The sequence below is a fragment of the Ooceraea biroi genome, chromosome 1 (genome assembly GCF_003672135.1).
Source record: "Ooceraea biroi isolate clonal line C1 chromosome 1, Obir_v5.4, whole genome shotgun sequence".
Taxonomy (NCBI): Eukaryota; Metazoa; Arthropoda; class Insecta; order Hymenoptera; family Formicidae; genus Ooceraea; species Ooceraea biroi.
Window position 1 is genome coordinate 13,458,873 of NC_039506.1, and position 24,328 is coordinate 13,483,200.

Consider the following 24,328-nt stretch of genomic DNA (forward strand, 5'->3'; position numbering starts at 1 on the left):
TCTGCCCGTGCTCGTAGTGTAGACTTTTATATATTGGCACTTCAACTTGCCACACGGTAAATGATTTAACACGTTCTCGCAAACGCTTATTTCGCAATTCTTATTCTGCGTGCATGGAACGTGTTATTTACGGCGCGAAATATCGTCGTTGCGGTCTCGCACGCCCGAAATTGTTCGCCATGATGGTTCTCACCGTGCACTCAGCCGAAAAATCGTGGAAAACAATGCAGCCGTTTTGCCCATTATTCTAACGTACACAATACGACATGATGGTAGCGACTGGTATGGTCTGATTTTCGAGTTTGCAGCGCGAGATCGAGAGAAGACGCAAATTGTACCGGGAATGCACTTCCAAATGATTTGGAGATGCATTTTTTTCTCTTCACAAAATGTGCGTACTGATCAGCAGTCTTGTTAAGTCGCAATCGCGAATATCTCGGATGCATTATTAAATTTAACGTTAAAGTAAAAGTAAAAGTAAAGTAAAAGTAAGTCTCCCTCTGAGAAAAGTCCCTCTGAGACAATATTAAGTACTAAATTGCGAAATGGCTGAATAAGGCTATTTTACGAAAAACGTGTAATAATATATATAATTAACGTAATAAGAAGGACTTTTCTCTTCATTTGTAGTTGCGACTTGTATCTCAAGAAACGCGATAATAATTAATTGCGCTGCTCAAATTTGAATAAAGCTTGAAACTTAGTAACGAAGTAGATACGTATCGCGCTCCGACAAATTTATTGAAAGGGAGTTTCAATGGTATTCATAATAAGGAGTATATTCCTAGCAGTGTATTCGCAATTGCTCATCAAATAGCTCATCAAATATTAGATTATCTATTATTTACGGTGAGAGCAGATTTGTTTGGAGCTGCATACATATTAAAATCGTTTTAGCGTGGATCGATATTACCACCCTGTATTACAAGCAAATGTTACAATAGCGATAGAACTCCATGTAAATGGAAAATGGAAAATGTTATCGCCTGATTGTTCAACGGTGATTCAATTAAGATTCAATTAAAGAGATTTCCGAATAATGTGCAAACATAAAACATTAAAGTATCAAGGAGTGTAAAATTGTCAGTGTACGTGCGTGTAAAATAATTACAATAATTGACTCAAAGTACGAGTCGACGATCGACAAATGAATGAGCGCAAATAAATTTAGTGAAAAAGTCAAGAGTGCTCGGTAGTATTCCCCGTCACGCGCAAATTTAAATACCGATCACGAGATCCTTTATGAGGATTTCCCTTCTAACGAGTTTCCACCGAGCTCCTACCGAGCTGACTCGAGGATGATTTCATTCCTATGATTGAATCTACGCCAGGGCATAGAAGCACACCGCCGTTGCATCGTCCGCACCGTATTTATGCGAGGCATTCTATTACAGACTCACACGTTCACGAGTTTCTCCATTGATCTGAGGAGGAAGAACGCAAGCGCAAAAGTAATTGTCAAGTTTAGCCTTCCATCTTCACCTCCTTCTCCGTACAACTCGGCGCTGCACACTTTATTGCACGGCAAATAGGTAGGATTCGTACTCCAAACGTAGGATGTTTATTGTCCCCCGCTGAAACTAAATCGGCGACGGCCGAATGAGACTACCATGAGAAACATGCAATTCAATTCACGAACCTCGAATAATTTACCGCCTAGATATTTCCGCCCGGCTTTTTTATATTTCACTTGCGCGTTCGATTAATTGATGGGACGTGTTACGCCCAGGTAATTGCGTATCTGTTATTGCGCGTCGTTGGAATGCTTTCTGTGTATAGGGAATAAATTTTAATAAAGAAATTGCGTAAATTATACTTTGTACTTTCATGTTTGATTCAACATTATTCGTTTTTGAATTTTCTGTTTTCTCTGAGTGAGAATACAACAAGAAGAAATAATTTGGCTTACGAAGATTTATGTGTTTAATATTAATTATTCTTCGTTTAGGATATAATTAACAAGAATTTAATAACTGATTATTAAATTATTCCGTATTTAATTAAATTAGTATCGTGATTAAATTCCAATTAGAATCCATCCACGCGTGCGTGAAACAACATTGTCAAATCTGCAGATGTACCAATAAGAGTAATCAATTATTGCGTCCCATTTGAATGGTACTTTGGGATGCTGTTGTACTGTTATTGTGCGCACGCAGATGTAATGTTATAACAGTAATAATGGCTGCGTTCGGCAGAAAAAGCTGCTTTGCAACCGTTGTAAAATTCGTGAATATGATTGGCGTATGCTTTTAGATTCAATCAAAATTAAGCGCATACGCCAATCAGATTCACGATTTTTACAACAGTTGCAAAGCAGCTTTTTCTGCCGAACGCAGCCAATGTCATTGTCAAACAAAAGACTTGTTTGTAGCCTCATAAATACATTCACGGGATAACGCACGACAACAATTCATGGACTATATGTCACGCCATTCTACCAGTAATTTTTATTTCCATTATGCACGCAATGGTATTTAGCTTAAAATCGCTCTGCATGATCTTAATTGGCATTTTTGAATGACACGAGACAACTAGTCCCTGTATTAATAATTGCGCAAACTGATTGTATATATATATTTTTTTCAAAACAATTATGTGCAAAAGTGAATAATGATTTTATTGGATAACTGCGCAATTTGCTGTACAGTTTGCAAGTTACCGTTCAAGAAAAGATGATCATGAAACGAAAGAGTCTTATCGGAAGTAGCAAATAAATACATCAATTCTTGTGGTTTCTTCCACTATAATTGTCAAGATTTTTGTTGTACTTCGCCAGGTATTCTTAAGTAACGTTCGATAATGACAAATGAAAGTCCGAAGTTCTTTATGTGGATTAAATTTAAAATCGAAAAATCCTGTCGACAAAAGCTCGATTGTCATAAATCTCTGTAATTTTCTCGTGTCTCGAGGAGAATAATAAGCATCCGTCGTTATGCCGTTTGTTGCAGGTATATGGCCATTATGTATCCTCTTAAACACCATATGTCTCGCAGGAGGACGGTGATTATTTTAATTTTAATCTGGGGCATCTCATCTGCACTGGCGAGCCCATGCCTTTTATATTCCACGACGTCATCGCGCAGGTAAATGTAATCAGAAATGGATCGTTAAACCGACTCGCTTGTTAATTTTGATATTGTTATAATGTATCTATGTCTGTGTGTGCGCGTATATCCCTTATTATTTTATAATGTCGTTTTATATTTATAGACCATTAAGGGTAGAGTGCAAAGGCAGCATAATTGTTTTCTCATTAACTGATCACGACAATACCTTGTGCTTTTTTGTTTTCTACATCCCGCATTAAATTCTATAATAAAACGGATCACGGAATATTGCTTGAAGAACGCATCCTCGTTTGAGGCACGTTCAGAGATAGTGAATGTTGCAAACATTGCAAACAAGATTTCGGTCACGTATACGAGGATGCATTGCATATTACAATGCATGCTAAAATCACTTGTACCAGGGAAATTTTGGGGAAAAAATACAGAACGTATATAAAGTAAAATATATGTCGCTTTTTATTTCTGTATTGATAAAAATGTAAATTTTTAATCACTAGATTTAGACTTGTCTTGTCGGGACGTGGCCTCGACTTACAGCCGTATTTCCTGTATAACGATTCACTTACAGCGACTTAGTCCTCGGCTTCAATGTACCTACCCGCATTTGACGTCATTTGCATCAACGTCCGTAAGATATCTTCGGCTTGCAAATTCTATCTTTACGGACTGTTTCATATGGACATGTACTCCTGTATTTATATGATCCCTTTTACGTATCGTGGACTGTTATCAATATAAGCACACACTCCATATTTCTCTTGAATAATTGAGTAAAATAAACTAACGCGCTGCAAATTGTCCGAATCAAAAGAATTAATATTAAGAATATATAGGCAGTTAAAATATAATTATTGAGTTTTCTCTCAATTGATACATTTTTCAAAAAATGTTTTAAATTTTCATATTCTCCTCCCTCAAATTTAAATCATAAAGAATTTACCGCTACAAGATTATACCCATGCAGACATATTTATTCAATAATCCGTTTACAGTCGAGCAACGCTCCTCTTATCTGCTCGCAGAGGATACAAAAACCGACTCTTCTTCTTACATACACTGTAATCTTCTTACATCCACAATTTATATCGACTGCCTCCGACAGTAAAGTATTTTTATTTAGAAGGGTAAAGATAATTATGATTTATAAAATAAAAAAATTCCGATCTTTCGATTGCAGAGAAAGATAACTTTCAACAAGAAACACTGCGAAATATAGCGAAAATACTGCTTCTGGAAATTCTCTTGACTGAAAATATTACGTACTTAATTTACTGATCTTACATACATATAAATCTGATCCTTTTCTCCCTCTAATGCCTATTAGAGTCAGATGGAGTCATTTCAGCTGTTTTATGGACTTTTTGAATTCCCATTTCTCGCAATTTAGAGAAAAAAATATCTCCTGTGACATTTAATCATTTTTATGACCGAATAAATAATATTAACAAAATAATGAGAGAGATCGATGATGTTTTCGCGAGATATTTTATTGATTTCTGCTGCTACTGCCAGGCACCCTAGTGTTAAAGCCGACCCTGTACTCTCAAAGCCACTTGTATCTCCGCAAAGCCAAGCCATGCGTGTGCGTTTTCTACTATGATAAGTGATGCCTCATAAATTTCCAACGAGCTTTCAAACAGTTACTTTTTGCAACTGTAACTGAATCATGTATCGTTTTGGAAATATCATCGAGTATATATCTTATATAATATTTACTTAAAACCAGGAATAACAATTTCGATTCGCTAAAATTATATGATACACCGGACGCTTTCATTATAAGCATCATCATATTTTTCTTTCATTAAGGTTTTGCGTGAGCATGAGAAACTTACAATCGCGCATACGTACTCTGATGGCTCCAAAATTCACTTTACATGTTTCTCTCCCGCATGGCCAATGTTCCGTGCGAATGGCTTCTACCTTCATACTGTTTTTCTTCTTACGTTCCTTCCATATCCTTCTTCTGAATTTTGATACCATCTTGGAAGGTACATGGCACCTGGCAAACTTTTCCAGCCCTTGGAGCAATCAATACTCAAAAGTGCGAAAAAATGCCTTTTATTAAATCGCATCGAATACATCTAACGTGGTAGCTTGACTCGCCGTGATAATATCGTTTATTGTCGCTCCATCGTCATACTTCAACCCCTGATTTATTGAAATTATTCCGGGAGACTGACGTTAACGGTATCATTTGCAGGTATTCCAATGGAACGACTAGAATTTCCTGTTATCTGTTGTGGCCCGACGGCGGTTATTTGCATAGCAAAACGGAGTATTGGTAAGTAGCGAGCTTCATTCTTGGGAAGTTTATTGAGTTTTGGCATAGGAAGAAACACGATACGGAAACTTCGGCTTTCTGACCCTTCGTGGCACAAGACTAAACCACCGTCGATACGATATGAGACTCGGAAGCCGGGCTTTCGGAAATATGTCAGTTGCGCGCGTGTAGAATCACAAGCTATTAGACTTTTTTTAATAGGGGAAACGAGCACGTGATATCGCGTGCGGGGAGAAGTTCCTGTAAACTGTGCGCGCGGCCGCGATCCATTACGGATGCGAAAGAGATTGAATCGATGATTGACCCAAGAAGGTAGCACAGGAAATTGCTGTACATCTGCTATCAGCGTATCAGCTGAAAAATGACAAGAGCAGCTCACCTTAATTCGAATAGTCGCATTTGATTCTTGCCGTTAGCGTTCATTGACCAAATGACCACCCTTGTCAATCGGGAGCCATTAGCAATTAGAGGGCTAACTGGCACTTGCGCTTTCGTGCTGTAACTTACCATAACTCGTTCTCGTTCGAAACGACGTATCAGGATTAACCAAGAATGGCTAATGCGGCTGAACGACGAAATTTGCGATTACAGATAACGCACGCACGGCACGTATCGACCTTGTCCTGGTAGCCGGAGAAACAATTTAAACAGCATTATGTATTTCACCATTCACTATACTGGAAGCTTCGTGAATTTTGGATAAGAAACATGAGTTTATATTTGACACTTGAGATACTTTGAACATGAACGTCAGCTGATAGCTTTATATTACCTACATATTTCAGAAATTTTGCAGAATCGATTTAAAGTGTGTGTGAAGTTCTTTGAGTATTGCTTGGCAGAAAAGACGTGACTAGAAAAGGAAAAAGAAACGCGCACGGTATGGGGTGGCACGGCTTGGAAAGTCAATATTAAATACCGAGTTTTCTTTTTCCGGTTTTCCTTTCTGCACAAGAAACCAATTTACGGAATATAATAAAACGAAATTCCTAATTGTTCTTCTGTGTAAAGAAATAATTGAACTGGAGAATACGTGGAACTTCTGTACAAAACAAATAGATGACTGTGTGCAATGAAACCACCACCAGATAGATTCGTGATTTCATTATTTTTGGTAGAAAGAAAAATAAAACTTTCTAAGAGAAGAAACCAACTTTTAATTGAACAAACAGTTTAATTGAACAAAAAGTCCCATAAATCTCGGTCGTATCATTCAGAAGAACGTTTCATATGCTCATCAAATAAAACTTCAGCTGCATTCATGAAACTTTTATTTTGTCGAATAATTCGCTTGCAGCAGGGAACATCCGTTCTTATGAAGTACGTCCCACAATGTCCGAGTTTACGAATAAATGATGTTTCCAGTCTCCGCGTATCTACGGGAAACGTCTCTTGCCAAGTTAAATTTTACTTAACAACAGATATAACAATTTTGCCGCCCCTAATAGCGGATAATAGGATCATTTAAAACATCTCAGCCGGAAGTGACGCGCAGTTCCCTGCATGTCAAAATGGCATTCAAGTTCTGCACAGGCACTGTCTATATTATGTCCGCAGTAATCTCTCTGAATATTCCTCCTACGTGCAATTTAAGTTATCCAGCGATACTGATTTCCATGTACACTCCTGGGTTTCGGATGGGACTCTGTAACTCCAGATTCCGAGTCTGTAACTCTGGTCGAAAGTGTCTGCAAGGACAAGGTCGGAATTACGGATCCGCGCGGCGATATCTGCCCGGGAGCGCAATTGCCGGAATATTATTCCGACAAGGGACGAAACAATCGATCGAATAGCATCCGGTTGAAGTTTGTCGCAATATAATCGACGTAACAATACATGGAGATAAAATTTATTAAACACGCGCGCGTATTCATCGACAGGATAAAGGACTCAATTTGTCGCGTCTAGCTATTACTGCTGTATCGCGCTTTAAGCTCCCGTGCTTCAATTAATAGAGACAGATCTCCTGCCTGTGTGTGCTCCTTTGAGTAATCGCCGTTGCGTCGGCCACGTGTATCTTACGAGACGAGTTACGGCTTTAATAAACTTGCTGTGTAATAATGGCGATCCTTTATGATCGCAAACATAATGATTTCGTGAATCATTTATTCTGCAGCTACAATATCGTATTCCTCGCCGTAACGTATCTGGTTCCCATGACAGTGATGGCTTTCTGTTACTCGTGCATGGGACGTGAGCTGTGGGGCTCCAAGTCCATCGGCGAGCTTACGCACTACCAGCGAGAATCGATGAGATCTAAGCGCAAGGTATGTCACATCGATCCCTGCTCGCATTGTCGGCCTGCCAAACGTTTTTGCGACGTGCACGTTGTGAGTAATGTGCGAGGCGTGTCGATAAACTGCCGCGATGCATTGAAACACGGGAGAGAAAATATTTTTGCGCGCGCGTTATTGCGTGAGTATCATGCTAAACGATCGCGGGAATCTCTCGGGAAAGGCGAAGGTGTGTAAAAAAAATTGGATTTGTCGCAGACAAAATGCCGACAGGGATCTAGAGAATCCTTCTCAAGCATGAAATTGCCCATTCTAAAAATTCTAAAAATTTCAAATCTTCCATAAACTAGGTCATTGTAACACCACGAGCGCAAGTCGGTTCACTATTTTACTGTAGAATTCATCTGCATCAGAAATCAGAAGCTCTTACTTCCGTGTGCTTAAAAATTCAAGGCAAATATTTATTTGCTTGAACTAGCAGCAATATTGACTATTTGTCCGCGCACGTTACACGAAACTTGAAATTACCATCGACAGTGTCGTATTAACGAGCAGTTGCGAACGCAAACGCGAGAATTGAGCGAATATTGTTGTCTGCAAGCGTAAACTTTGGCACAATGGATCGCTATTAAGTTCTCCTTAATATTTCCACCGAAACATCATCATAAGTTCCAAAATGAGCTGCTGATAGTAGTGATAGTAAAAAGTTTTGCAATTATTATCATGTCTTCGTGCAAACTGCAAAAATGCAGCCGTTCGCTGAATATCATGATTAATTTGTATCTATATTATTGGATTACAAGATATATGTCGCTAATGCATAAAAAGTTAAAAATAATATTTCGATCATTTTTATTTAATTATTTTCAAACATCGAAGCGTTTATTGCTGACAAAAGTGAATATTTATGAATATTTTAGTGCATGTTGACATTTTACTAACATTTTGTCAACTTATTGCAGGTTGTAAAAATGTTTATCTGCGTGGTGGTAATATTTGCGGTGTGCTGGTTGCCATATCAGGGCTTCTTCATTTTCGTGTACCACCATCGTCACTTTGCAGAGAGCAGTTACGTGCAACATGTGTATCTGGGTTTCTACTGGCTCGCCATGTCCAACTCCATGGTCAATCCGATCATATATTACTGGATGAACAACAGGTCTCGCTTCGTTATATATTTATTATTTATTGTATTTGTTATTCGTTTTTATGATATGAATCATTGCAACAAAAACTTTGTGACGAATAAACGCAACCGCTATTTTTCCAGAAAAGTTTTCGTAAGACGGATGGAAAGGCTTGCCGTTACAAAGTGCAGGGAAGTTAGAAAATCGGTTTACCCGAAAAGTTAGTAAATTTTACCTCCGCGTTCAACCGACTTTAAAAAGAAGAATATGAATACGTTTTACAACAAAGATATTGACAGAAATAATGATGATCGTTAAGAAAGACTTATACAAATCCGATCGGAATATCCAATTACGTGCAATACTTCTGTAATTGGTTAAACTGAATAATCCACAGAAATGTAGACGTCAATTCATTATCCGAGAGCAATAAATCAGATAGAGGAAAGTCCGAGATTAATGTTGTCGCGAAAAGAAGGTTGCTATATGCTCTGACACGTCAACGACATTAACAGGACGAAATAAGGTGTGAAATAAAAATACCCGAGCTCTCTTGTGTTAACATCAATCTGATTGAAAATCCAAGCCTTCTGTATTAGATGAGATTTACGTAAATCCTAGCAACATCCAATCAAACGTAACACTTTGAAAAATTGGACAGCGACTCGCGGGATTACACAAAACAGTAGCCGACAATTTAAAGGGTTAAGGACGGTGATTGGAAATTAGCGCTGTCAAAAATGTGACTCCCTCATCGGGAAACTTTATCGACAACTTCCGCGTGAGATTAGAGGGTTCCGATGTAATTAATATTACTCTGAAGCAGATATAAATTACCAGGGAATCATATCTTCTGATTAATGTATTTAACAATTCTCCGGAATAGTTGTGTGTCGTAAGAGACCGCACAGATGCGCCCTTCCGCAAACAATTGTAGTGCTTTCCATTTTGCAGTTTCGCGACTGTATACCTTGATCAATAATACGAGCGGTATTGATTCCTCGGTTAAACATAGAGCCTCAGTTCTAATTATACATTGCCATATTCGCGTATCGATTTGCAGGTGTCGCGACAGAGAAGGTCTCACTATTTCGCCAGAATCGCGTTCTTTCATCCTGAAAATCGATCGCGTCTGTCGGACGCAATATGATCATCGCCATCAGATACCTCTCGCTTCTCTCTCTTTCATTGCACCCGGAAGAAACCTCGTTATTAACGTCTCCTTATCATTTGAACCCTTATGCGACTCTATTAGCTAGTCCAATAATCCCCCTGCACGTGTCACATCGATGATTGCCCGCATTATATGAAATATAGTAATCGTGCAAATTTAGAGACTTCTTTTAAAAAGATTTGATTCTTTTTTATAATCGATCGGAAAATAATACGTTATTTTATTGAAATAACAATTAAGGATATCTCAGAATTAAGAGTATCTCGCAATGAAAAACGACGGACAGTCTCAGTCTCATTTTTACGTTATATTTTTTAACGAAATTTTAAGAAAGTCTAATTTATTAAAAATGATATTTATGATCTTGGCACAAATCTTAAGGCAATTCTTTGTATCATCAATCTAGCACGCGATTAAATCTCAAATTGAATTTGAAATTATGTTTTCCTCAAATTTCTAAAATTTCGTTAGCCTAAAACTAATCTCTTTATCATATTCGATGGACTTGGTAATAGGAAACTGTTTCGTTAAACTAGGCACGTAGACGCATACTTCTGTGTCTTAGTCTCCCACATTGTAGCGGTAAATTGATTAAATTTGAGGTTTGGCGTCCTCCGGCGCAAAAGCGCAACAATATCAGGCGTAATATTTGTATTCTGCACCATTGCATATTCAACTACTTGCCTGCGATGCACACCGCACTGCGTAGATTCAATTATCGTTTTATTAAAATTATATCGCACAACCGCGTAACAATCGCAAACAAACATTGTTTTCGTTAAAGTGATAAAACGATCACGGTACGTATAATGAAATGGTCTACCTATATGATTCCTGACGTTTCTTGCTATTTCGATTGATTTACAATTAGATTCTGCATAATAAATGCCCGAAATGACACAATGGTGCTCGATATCGGCGAAATCAACAGATAGCAAAACAGAGGAAATAGATTTATGACACCTGCAATGTGGCTCGTAAGCATCTGTTACGTTTTCTGAAATTTATAGTTATCTATCGATGAAAAAAATAACCAAAAAAAATAACAAAAGCTGTAACAATTGCAGAGTTTTACAATTTTTTTATCTCAAAGCAGACCATTGCATTACCAATTAAAACTTTGATCGTGCACAATATCACGTATCGTTGCAATATTGTTTAAATCGCGTAGCAAATAATCGTTTCGCTGCAATGTAAATAATTGACAAATGATCAGGGTAATGAAGATTACATGTAATTTTGTGAAACTCGATCACATAGCATTCTACTCTTCCAAATTAATCTGTATAACAATGAACGGATTGCACTCTTGTATTTTATTTTAACATTTTATTCCTCTGCAGCACACGCGTTATCGATTTTACTAGCAACATGCTATTGCCAGTTCCATCGACGATTCAACATAAAAATAACGTTTCTTCCTTCATCGAAAGAAAGAGATAGGCTAAATAATCAATTATATAATAGTATTATATGAGTGAGTCACGGCCCTTGAGGTGCGGTCTTCTGGCGTACACTTCACTCGAGCCACAGAATGAAGAAATGTTGGCACATTCGTAATACTAGATTACTTTAAAAATTGTTTAACTGAGAGGATTACTCGAGTAGATCGGCGCGCATGAATAGGTCTCAATCACTTGGAACGGATAGTAGAATTGTACATAGAAGAAAAGAAATGCTCGCCCGCGCAAATGTACGTCGAATGCAATCTGTAAAATTATTATATTTATATCATTCCATGCGATATTAATTACAGAGCTTTCACGAGAATCTGCTAAATCTTTGAGATCAACCGATACCTTCCCGATTAATTGATTAGCGATAAAGAATAATTAGCGTTGACTTGTAATCAGTTGATTACAAGAGCTATTAGCTCTTAGCGTAATATTACATTGTAAGACAAAAAGCAAGATGCGTTCGCTCGTTGTAAATACTAGATAAGTGTTGAGAGCATGCTGCAGTTAGCACAATGGACCCCTTAGGATATCCTGCTGAAGCTGGAGCTTTAATCGATTCCACGGTATCCAGTTTCGGACGGGAAGGAAGCGGGAGTATCATTTATTACATATCTGATCCGAGCTCAAAGCGTTAATCCGTTTAATAGCGGCGATCTTCTTTAATTTCACTTGAGATTTTATCGAGCGGATAGATTGTCGCGCATCGTCTTGCTCTTGCCAAGATGTAATATATTCAAGCACTGCAAAATTTGCAGTGCAAATGCACTTTGCTGCCCCTTCCGATTTAATAAGTTCTCTGCGTTTATAGACGCACTGACGTGGTGCACGCATCGACTGTTACAGGTTCCGAGTCTATTTCGAATTGGTGATCTGTAAATGCTGCTGCATGACGGGCCAGACGGATGTGCGGAACCGCGAAACGCAAGAGTTAGCTGCGCTTCAACGCTCGGAGCTCGCACCTTGCAATTCGGGTGAGTATCCGCGCGAGTGTTCTCGCTGGCGAGTTGCGAACGGAAGTGTCATCTATTTCGCCATATTTTCATTTTACCCCGACGAACAGTGCACGACAATCTCGCGCGTTTGCGACCGAGTTATTAGACGCGAGTGGATGCAGCTGGACCACTCTAAAGAGATATCCGCCAACCCGACTTACTGCTTTGTCGAATAAGACAATCAATGATTTTGCGATATTTGCGATATACAGGGTGTTTCCTAAGTAAGTAGACAAACTTAAGGAGGATATTCCTTGGCTTATTTTAAGAAGAAAAGGTCATATAAACATATGTCCTAAACTGCTTTGTTTTCCAAAAAAAGTACATCACTGTTTTCGTTCACTTTTCGGATAGCGTGCTTTTGCAGTACGAGTCAACAGCGGTGGGGATGGAGTGGGGATGATCTCGCGGCGCCGCAAGTGAACACTCGTTTCAGACTGCGCCGCGCGACCGCCGCGAGACCATCCCCACTCCATCCCCACCGCTGTTGACTCGTACTGCAAAAGCACGCTATTCGGCATCACTGCTATCACATTATCTTTGACGCAAACTTTATTAGTTCCTATTAAGTTTAGTAATTTTATTAATTATGGTAAATTACACAAACGCCGAAATGGCAGATATGCATTTCGTATACGGTCTTGCTAATGGAAACGCTCGTCAAGCAAGACGTATTTACAATGACAGATACATTTTTTGGAAAACAAAGCAGTTTAGGACATATGTTTATATGACCTTTTCTTCTTAAAATAAGCCAAGGAATATCCTCCTTAAGTTTGTCTACTTACTTAGGAAACACCCTGTATATTTTTACGATATTTATATGAGATTATTTTACGAAACGATATTAACAGTATCGTTCGTTAGTGAAAGATTTATCCGATTATGTTACCGTGTCCAATTTATATATTTCGGTTTTTAATAAAATATGAATTTCAATTGATAATATTTTAGTGGATCAAATATGAATTTCGCTCACGTGTTTCTGCCTGCAATTTCATCCGCTGTAAATGCTCGTTAAATCCGAGCTATCTTATTGACAATGCACCATATCGAGAAAGAGAGAGAGAGAGAGAGAGAGAGAGAGAGAGAGAGTCGTCGAATTATTTTATTTGAAGTTTAGACAGGCAGCATTTCGACTGGTACCTGATTACGCGAGCGATATTGCGCTGCAAGTATCTCCGCGATTGCAAAGAGTTGAAATTGTTTCGTTTCACGTCCGCGGAAATGGGACGTTCTCCACACGAGGGTGGGATGTGAGGTGTGGGATTTCGATGTATTCTTGACCGCGTGGGAGCATCGCGCCCACACGAACTCGTCAATGCGGAAAAGACTTACGGATGTATGCACGTAACAGGAACTCTAGATATCAAGAGTGGTATCCTCCATCTGCGCTCAATCACCTTTGAAGATGTAACATTTAGAACTTTGAGGCGAAAGAGATACTTGCTTCTAGTTTCTCCCGCATATACCCTAAAGTCTGTGGTAATAGATAAGATGACACGTGCCCACGATGTCTACGATAAATCGAGCATTGCAATTGCACTAATTTCTGAATTTCTGAGAGAAAAGTTTTAAAAGCGTGCGCCCTCGCAGGGAAAAATTCAATTTTCTATGCAATTTCAATGCTCGGCTTCGGAAAATCTCGCGTCTTTAAATCAACGTTACACGATTTCGTTGCGACGAAATTATAATACGCATTTCTCTATGTATTTCTATCTGCGATTTAGTTGCACAATTCTCACTTTAAGCGTTTATTTTTTATTATTTCATGAGAGATTCCACGTTTTATTTTTTTTTTACAACAGAGGGCACAACCAGGCTTTCATAACGTTTGCAGTTGCATATCTGCGAGCGAGTCTCGCATACTTTATTAAGCGCGCGATGCGACAAGTTTATGGTGAAAAATGCTGTCGTAAGATTTAACGTCAAGTTTTAAACCGGCACCGCTGTATTTTTGCGTCAACTATCCGTGGAATTTAAGCCTCCGGGCAACCAGTCCGCAGAGATATTGTTTAATCTAATCTTGTCCTCATTTTCACAATGGAATCATCCCCGGCGCGCAAGTTACTAAAGCGCGCCAAACATGTTCGGTTTTCTAAGGGAGTCATCAATTCAGCTTTAGTCTCTAAAATATCATATCACGCGGATAAAGAGCGAAGTCCATAGATTACCCGTAACGTGTCTTCGACGCTCATTAATTAATAATTAATTATTGCGATAGGAAAATATCAACGATACGATTACGTAATGTAACAGCCAATGCACCAGCCCTTCTCTTTTTTTCCGCCGTTCAGATTAAAAGCCGCGTGTCTAAGAAAATGGTTCTGCCGCAAGTGTCAAAAGCTTTTAAGCTAAAAATAGTTTGATACGCCAGAACCGGAACGAGCTGAACCAATTCGGCCCGACTTCAATCATCCGCAATAGTTGCAATTTGTGGCTTGGATTGGTCGTGTCGTAGAGAGAACCATTGCTGCGGAAAATTCCCTGTCACCGCAAAGGGGCACCGCATGTGCCTTTGTCCAAAAAATCTCGCCTAAATTCGTATGATATCGTACGGATGTAAATTTGACTGTTCCCAAACTTTCTCTATTTCTCAATCGCAAAAAGTAACGAAACAACTTGGACAACACGTTGCCGAAATTCTAACAATAAGACGCGAGCGCGATTTTTGTAATTCACGCCCTTCACGCGCGGCATATTACGGCACGTTCTCCAGACTACGTTGTAAGTTTTCGAGGGAAAATAAGCTTGGCAGACAGAAGTCTGATTGCAATTCGATTTGTTTCCAGGTCGCTTCAGATCGACGTCAATCAGGTGGCGGCAGAGCGTGGCGGAGAGCCAGGTGCAAACATTTCGAATGAATACCCGTACAATATGCGAGAGGCTCCAGTTTAAAGAGGACGTCGCCATAATCTGAGAGTCAAGCTTAATCATCCATTGCGCGAACAACGTACCCGTCACAAGATGATGTTATAATATTATCTTCGTGCTTTGCAACGAGTTTGTCAGAGATTGTCGAAAGCAATTACTGAACGTTTACATACGATTGCACAATCACCGAATCGCCAATTCATTATGCGCAAACACTTTGTCATCACTTTTCAAAGGACATTATTTTCTTACTCGTATAAAAAGAGAAAAGGTAGGTTGAATGGAATGATGGCGGAAGAAAGTTCGATGTTATTTGTAATATTCTGACAATGTACTTCGTAATGCGTCTCTTGTACATCGACATATGTACTGTACTCGCTATTCTCTCAGAGCTACTGTTACCATTCAGTTTGCAACTACAACATTCTGTAAATACTACGAAATAAACGTGATTTATTCAGCTCGGACGTAAAGTCCTTTCTTTCCCGCATTTTTTATAATTTCTGATATACATGTTTTATAAGAAATTTTTTATTTTGAATTAAATATTTCCGCAGTAAGAGCTTCAAATGAATTTTATGAATTTGAATATTATGTTCATAATATTCATGTGAATATATTCATAATATTCAAATGAATATTATGAATTAAAATGCTTGTGCTCGAGCGTGCAAGCATTTTAATTAACATAATAAATATTTTCTGCTTGACATCATATAAAATGTTATTCTCATTAGCGCTTGTGAAGGCTCGTTATAAATTTTCTATGTTTGGCGGCAATGCACCATCATAAAAATATAATGCTCGAGACTGAAGGAATAACTTGTTTATATCAAAAGTTGAATTTTTTCCCCTATTTCCTAATACATATTAGAACTTATTGTTTCTTAAACAATCTTCAATTTGACATAATTTGCTAAATGAAAAATATCTACAATTTTTACATGTTAACATGTGATATGTATTATAGCAATTTCATCGTTATAATACAAAATAAATATAATGAATATAATAAAAATAAAAGTAATTTTCCAGTTTAACCATCAACACACAAAATTGCCATCGTGATTTGTCTCAATGGACAAGAGAACATATTTTAATTATTAATTGATTCCGAGTGTAATTGACGTATGTAAATTAAACCGAGAGAAAATGCACGTAAAATGTACATATTGAAAAACTTGATGAGAAAAACAGGTGCTTTCATGGTGCAGACATACAAAACAATGGCTCTCTACACGAGTCAAAAGGTTTGAATGCGCTAGCTATATTCATTCAACGCGGCAAGAAATAACGCGCGGACTATTAAATTAAACTTGATTTTCTTACCGGTCTCCGTTATTACCTGAAGAATGGAGAACGCGCTCACTCTAATTTCGTATTCGTCTCAAACGTCCGAATGAGATGTTTATTATGATATCATCAACTCGAAATAAGTCCGAAAATTTATTTTAATAAATTATATTTGCAGCGAAAATAAATGTTGTTATATTATCGCTCGCGGAATCGTATTTGAATAATAATTTAAATAAGAGAGAATCTAGATAGAATATAGCCATACGATTTTCGTACGCAGAATTAACTATATTTGCTTCTCGAGCGCAAAATGCAGAATGCAAAAAAAATATATTCACTCGCTGTAATATATGCTAACGTGTTCCAGATTTTTTTATCTCCCTGTAGTCTCTCAGATCTCTGTCTGCATGATGTTGCAATGATTAATAAAGTTCGTTCTTTAACCCATTTTTTTATCAATAGCAAATCAGTACATTATTTATCTATGTGAATGATTTATCTATGCAAATAACGTCGCATGGCTATTTTGACGATACTATCGTAATATTTTATTGTTACAGTTATATCGACATGCCCGAAAACATCATGCAGACAAGATTTAATCTTTCAAGGATACATTTCTTCAAAACTGATGACTATATGCGATCAATATTATTTTCATTTGCAGGACTTTTTATATAATACTCTCCTCTCAGATGTGTGTGTGTATATGCGAAAATTTATAGCTATATTTATGAGAAAAATATATTTCGTACGTGATTATACATTCATTGTCAATCTTGCATCAAAGCAATGAATGTATACCTATAAATCTGGCGATCCTTTTTACACTCATCAAAAACTCGAAAGAGGAAATGAAAATAATATAGGGATAACTGCTCAATTAAAAGAGTAAGAGAAACGTACAAAAATGTCCACTGCGAGGCAATTACATCCGTTTATTTTGAATTTTGTCATGTTTTTCTTCATTACCTCGCGGAATATTACTTTGGATTAAATCGGTTGCATTCTCCCGAGTCTGAGTATTTCATGGAACAATTATAGATAGCTTACGTAACGACCGCGCGCGGGAACCTGCAGAGAACGCAGCATAAAAAGCAATCAACCTTTCAATATATTGATAGGTCCAGTTCTGATTGTGACAGTTTGCGGATGCAGTTATTCTCTTTCCATTCAGCGGATTTTTCAGGGCGGCATTTAAGGTCGCGAACGGGAATGACGAGGTGTTCAGATATTAAATCCAGGTATTAACGTCGCATTATCGGATGGTATTAGACGCCACGATGACCGATAAGTTAGAGGTAGATCACTTTTAAGCTTGCTCGGAGACGGAGTGCGTGAGCGTGAACTTGACGCGACAGATCAATGGTATGTTTTACGTTTGCGTATTATTATGCGATCCCCATGAATCTGATCCTAAATTTGATTTTCCTGTTTAATCCCAGAATTGCGTCAGTCATTCGACTGAACAGGACAAACTGCGCATCATCTACACCGTGATATTTTTATATATATTACCATATCTTTTATTTTTATTGATTAGAAGAAAAGAGAGAAAGGAGAGAAAAGAGAGGAGAGAAAGAAAGAGAAAATCTGTGCACAGAGAGAATATTCTTTGTGTCACTTCCGTATAATCATGTGGCGTACAATCACGTTTTTGACAGAATTTGAAAGAAACGAGATTTTTAGCATTTTCTATACCGTGAATCGGGCCTTTTGAAATGCGTGACGTACTTTTGTATCGCGCAGCTGCCTTTTATAGCGTCGCGCGAGAAGTATATCTTGATGTGCCACTGTATCGTGCGACCCGGCGAGATATCGTAGTTTATTGCGAAGTAGAGCTCGATACCCAAGTCTCGAATTCATTTCTCGTTTATATTTCAGTAGGGGTCCCTCGTAGGGCTCGTAAAGCTCGTGTTATCACTTAATGCAAATATAGATACTCTTTAATACTCAATTAGCGTAAGAGCGTGGTTCTCGTTAAAATTACGGTTACGCGGACTGACCGTAAATCCGCGATTATTCTCCGTATAATGAGTTTCGATATCCCTTACATCCGTTATCCCGTCATTCCAGCATAACAAGTCGATTTGTTTTCTCTGAACACAGGGAAGATCTTTTTTCGGACGAGAGAAAAATGCTATTGAAATTTGAGGATAATTAAAGTGGCAAACGAAATTGGCGAGAGACAAAACGTTTTGTTTCTGTACAATAAAAATTTCAACGGAGAACGGTCCTTCGTTATGCTATTTTTCAAACGTGGCAATCGTATAGCGCGATAGCCACGTCGATATTTTTCATTTCCTTTCAATCACCGATCGAACTTGACGAAATTATTGAACTGACCGATCACGTATGCGAGCACGCGTTACTGATTGAAAAATTATGATATTCACGTGTTATTCACGGAATGCATTTGCGAAATGGTGTCGATTGCATCCAGGCAGACGGGAATTAATTTCTTGCTAGCAGGCTTCCATCCCCGCGGCTACGTCTCCGAGTTTCCGACGTGTATAATGAATGAAAAACTAAAGCTCTGTCGGTTGTACGCGACATTGCCGGGTTCAGCATGAAAAACATGCTTAATTTATAAGACGTAAAGCCCGTCGCGATGCGGTTCGCTATACGATTCTAGAAATTTTCTTGCTTAGGAAGTTTTACGATATATCAATATCACGTGTTAACGTGTTGTGTTAACGTGCGTGTAACATCTGTCGTCGACGTGGTACAATACCTACACTGCAAATATCACAGGAGGATACGCGAAGGAAAGACCCCTGGTGAATTGGATCCGCACGCAATGCACCACGTGGCAGCAAAAATATCACCCCCGATCACGTCCTCTTCACGCGCCGAAAGTTCTCCAAAGAGCTTCGCCGAAGAAGCGCCGCGTGATCCGGCGGAATTTTCGTCCGCAGATAAATTTCCCCGGCGATACGGCGAGTATAAACGAAAATGAGAGCGACTTAGAGGTACCGAGGGCGTGACGCACGGCTCATATCGCTCGTAAAACCCCAATTTAATCGAACGAACACACGGCGCACGGGATGCGCGAGGTGTGAGCTTTGAGCGATTTACTTCCATCACATTTGCCGTTTGCACTTGGCTTCGCGAGCGAGGGTTGATTCCATTCTCCCTCGGCGGGGATTGCCGTGATATGCGTGTCCGTGAAATGTTGGAATCCACTGTCGAGGGTGAAACGATGACGCCGATTGGAGACAAAAGGGTTCCTTCGCGCTGACGGAGCGTTTGACAAGGGAGCATTGTTACATTGGAAGATCGCTCCGTGTTACGCGATATTGCTATGTGCAATTAATTAACGCGCTGGATAATCCACCACGCAACACCACGTACCATCACGCTAATGGATTGGACGCGTAAAGAGCGTGATGCAAGAATTCCTGTGTGTCTTTCTGAGTCTTTCGGAAACGCCCGCGCCGCTACGTTCATTGCATATTTGCACTGTAATTTATAACAGGCTAATTGGATACGATGTTTCGGGATTACGGTATTTTGCAGTAACGAGCGAACTCACGCGAGAACAAAAGTGCAAATGTTCTCGGCAAAATGCGAACGCATTTGTTCCAAAATAAGAGCGTCAAGAGCGGTAGAGTACATCTCGTATGAATCATATGAATTGTATGAATAATCTCTTGCCTTACCATGGCACATTTGCCTCGTACTTTGAATTATTTCCTCGTAGACGTCTTTCAACAGCGCAGACATGTATAAAGTTGTAATATACGACGTACGTCTTATTCCGCGCGCACATTTTCCTTTTTACAGAATTTTCGTAGCGCTCGCTCGCGGAAACGATATTTTCACTTCAGCGAGGACGGACGTGTCTGTTCATGTTTCCCGAATCATTTCGCTTTATTTTATTCGCGCGTCCCAACGTGCGGCGATTTTTAATCGCGCTTTATTGCTCAGAGATCATTACGCTAAAAAGGAAGAAAGCAGTGAACAGGGAGAGAGAAGCGCGTGCAGAATGTAACGTCACGCGCTCGCCTCAGTTCTCATTAGAGATCCGCCGTGATTAATGCTTTAATTTTGTGTACGCTAAATATTTTATTATTCGTAATTATACAGAATGAAAGGAATGAAAAGCAGGGCTTGTGTCAGGGATTGTGCGATGTGCCGCGTCGTCACGTTCACCACGTTGCCCGGGCCACGGGGTGGCAAAGCTTGAAATAAAACGCTGAAAACTGACGCGCGATTTTACAAGCCTACGCGTAATCTTTATGACACGTAACCATGTGGCGCGAATATGTGGTGAGTGACCAAAAGGCCACTCTCCCGCCGTGGCAAGTTCCGCAAATGCGAAGGGGACAACGCGTCATCCCGTCCGCATCGCTCGCAGAAATAAATCACGAGACTGCGCGCACATCCGCTTTCCAGCTCGGTCTTATGAAAACGCCGGCTGGTAAACTAGACAAATGAAATTATGTTGCGTATACCTGCACGCACAACGTGGGTCAGAACGAGAGCAGAAAAGAAGAAACCAGAAAACGGGGGGGTATGCGGTTTCCGCGGAAACCAGCTGGGTTACATCACACGAAGCTGTGTCCGGTAGGTAATTCGACGTTTACGTTCACAGAGGGTTGAAAATGGGTAAATGGTCCGTCGGGAGGATGACAACGCGTCGGTAGCCACGACGCATCGCTAGATTTGAACGCGGTGAACGAGAAGAGACACAGATTTCATCGAGGGTTGCGTACGGGGGGCGCAACTCATTTTAGAGAATGTGTGAGGGAAGTCGCGCGATAACGCCACTCAGCGGAAGCGATTTCCCGCGAGAGCCGAAACTTCGAGTTCCATCGCGCTGACATCGATACATTTTTTTCTGGTTTAATGCACGCGCGAAGGCTCGGAAATAAATGAAATTCCTCGGGACTCAAAGAGTGATGTGCGCGTATCTGGCCCTGCGGATCCAAATCCACTTCGCAGCGTGGAATGAAGTCCCCGAATGGCAGTTAGCTTCATATTGCATAACGTGCAGTTCGTAATTGAGAGTTACGTGTGTCGGAACGCTACGAACGAGGAAAAATAACGTCGACGGCGATAACGCGAGATTATAGGACAATTTCGTGTCCGACGAAATTGTAAAGTACAGCTGCAATATCGAGCACCGCAGAGTCCGTTCGCAGCGGAGAAGTTCTTTTCAGAACTTTTCTCAGTTTTCTCAGTTTTTTTTTCTTATTAAGATTTAGTCTTCATCGGTGTGCACTGATTGTGGTTGGTTGCTTTTAAAAGAGTACTTTCTCTCTGTGCACGTCATCCTATCTCGCGTGGAAACTTCGTTAGAACGTCGCTCGAATTTAGCTGACTCTGCGAGTAATTACGGGCAATATCTTTGGCACTTCAAAAATTTAAACACCGTCCTTTCTCTGTGAGCAATGATGCGAAGATGCCGGAACTTCGATCCACTTTTGTGGGACGAACGTCAATTTGTCGAGTTAATATCAAACTTAGCGTTACGGATTAGTCTCAGACCGACTCGGCGAACTGAGTCCATTGGGATGCGCTTCGCTCTGTATTAAAGATAAAGTTCACTTTTGTCAAAGTGGATAAAATTCGTGATGCATAAACTTTGCTTTAACCGTGTCTGCGAAACGGCTCATGTACTCGCGCCGCGAAATTGCATTGTCTTTCCCGCTCGTAACGGCATCAATTTTTATTTGTCCCTCTCTCGTTCTTCTGCGGCGCTTCAGATAAATGATCTCTCGCACATTTATCTTCGAAACTCTTCTTTTCATCGATCCTCCGGCAGACGCCTACGTTCGCGCACAGAACGACATTGCATGGTGATTTTGGCGGAATTTCCGAGGAAGTTAGTCAGTGAACGCTAAAAGGGATTACATCAATTAATTATGATTCTAGGTACAAAAGGTAGTTTCTAAGCGGATGTTCCATATTACTTATAATATAGCGTAATTTTAGCGTAGTTAGCGTAATCGTCTGTTGATTATACATTATTCGTGCAAGGAAAACAAGAAGAGGATCACCAGATCGGCCAGAGAATCTTGTGACCCTTCTCCTTCAGTGTTGAAACGTGCCTTTATATGGACGTGTCCTCCTGAGAATGTCAAGACAAGAAATCGGATCGATGCAACTGCTTTCGCGCCCTTTCAGAACACTCGTGTTATTGTCGAAAGGGGAATTGTGAATTTTCATGTAAAGCAAATAGTGAAATTGTAATTTGTTCGCTAATTTAACTGACTAATTAAAGTTTCTGTTCAGCCTCGCGGATGATTCAAATTCTGTCAGTTTTCACATTTATGTGATCATAAGTGCCAACTGACGCTGGTTATTAACGGCTAATGGCAAAGTCGTGATCATTTAAAGAAGGAACACATCTAATTCCAAGTAATTCCAAAATGTTGACGCCGTGGTAAGTTTTAAATGGCAAGCTGTTGAAATTGGCGAATCGGAATGCTGGAAGTTGGCGCGTTCACGTATGGTATCCTCTTTCCCTTACCATATCCGCGTGCACCGGAACTTTTAATAAAGTAACCTTTAATAAATTTTCCAACTTTAGTGTCTTCACAAGTAATTACAAGTTGTATTAGCTTTCGGAATACAATTAAATTAGAAGATAAATGGAAATATGCAACTTGATACGCTTCTCGCGTTAAACGCATTCGCAAATTCTCCAACATTATTTTTAGAGATTTATACGCGCATTGGTAATGCTTATTTCTTTCTGCAGTTTTAGTAGTAATTAGAAATAATAAAATCGAGAAAATTCAAAGAAATTCACTTATTCGATCATGTAATTCCGCCGATTTGCACGTTTGGCTTTGTCTCTTTAATAATGCATCTCGCGAACCCTAAGAAAACGTGTCCTTGATTGTCCCAAAAAAGGTCGCAATTCCTTTAGTATCCCTTGACCCTTCTGTTTCGATCTTATTGTTCCTTTTATTAAAAAGGAGCAAACAAGCGCAGAAGTAGGACGCTCATGAAAAGTAATAAGACGTGACCAAAGTCTTCATGAATTTTTATTTTCGTAAAATATTCTCGTCATTAGTTAGAAATAACGCAAGTGGATCGAGTTAATGTCTTCAAATAATAACGCAAAATCTTCGTTTGACACAAGCATAATTTATTACAAAACAATATACTGATTAAAAAAGAGAACAGCTCTGGCGGCACCGACTACGTCGACTTATGCGCTAAATTCACGCTAAAAGCATGAAAAAATAGCAAGACTTTTAAATATTCATGTTCTTTGCAAACGTGTGAAAAAAGATGGTTTGGTTGTATGTGCTTTTTATTAGCAAATGGACGCTACCGAACCAATAATCCATAAAAGGAATAAAACATTAAAACGCATTCATTCGCGCCGCGGAATAATCGCGGATTGTCGCGGTCTCCGGCTTCACAATTACTGCTGCTCTGTTTCTCCTCAAAGTTGGGAGAGTATCAGATAATGTAATTCGGTATTTAAACCGCCGCATAAAAACGTCAAAGGATTACATCCTTCGTGCATTAGCGCTCACAAAAAATGGTAGTTCATCACGATAAATTTATCGGAACCGGTAATATCGGTACATATATCAATATTAAATCCATCCGTTAGAGTTTGATCGCCATTAATTAGCGGCCTGAATATTCTACCTGTATAAATACCGTGCAATGTTGCACGTCGATAATTCTGTGTACATATACGTGCTGATTGATATCCTGGCCTGCTGCATTTCGCTCGTCAGAAACGTCACTTGCACGCAGGTGTGAACTCTTTAGAAAAACCGTTATAATGAATGACTGAGACTATTAGCTGCGCATTAATTATCTGCATAATAGTATGCTTACAGAATGC

General features: G+C 39.4%; 1 protein-coding gene across 2 annotated transcripts in view; it reads left to right on the plus strand.

The window, feature by feature from the left end:
* Positions 1-15,680, plus strand: part of LOC105279127 (tachykinin-like peptides receptor 86C) — a 38,070-nt gene extending 22,390 nt beyond the window's left edge. The window contains exons 3-8 of one of the 2 annotated variants that reach the window (XM_011338697.3): positions 2,952-3,086; positions 5,275-5,355; positions 7,472-7,622; positions 8,552-8,748; positions 12,191-12,318; positions 15,132-15,680. In XM_011338697.3, coding sequence (XP_011336999.2) covers positions 2,952-3,086; positions 5,275-5,355; positions 7,472-7,622; positions 8,552-8,748; positions 12,191-12,318; positions 15,132-15,259 — 820 coding nt within the window. In that variant the 3' untranslated portion in view covers positions 15,260-15,680. The remainder of the gene's footprint in view (positions 1-2,951; positions 3,087-5,274; positions 5,356-7,471; positions 7,623-8,551; positions 8,749-12,190; positions 12,319-15,131) is intronic. The other variant, XM_026970060.1, reaches the window with a different exon arrangement.
* The last annotated feature ends 8,648 nt before the right edge of the window (positions 15,681-24,328 follow it).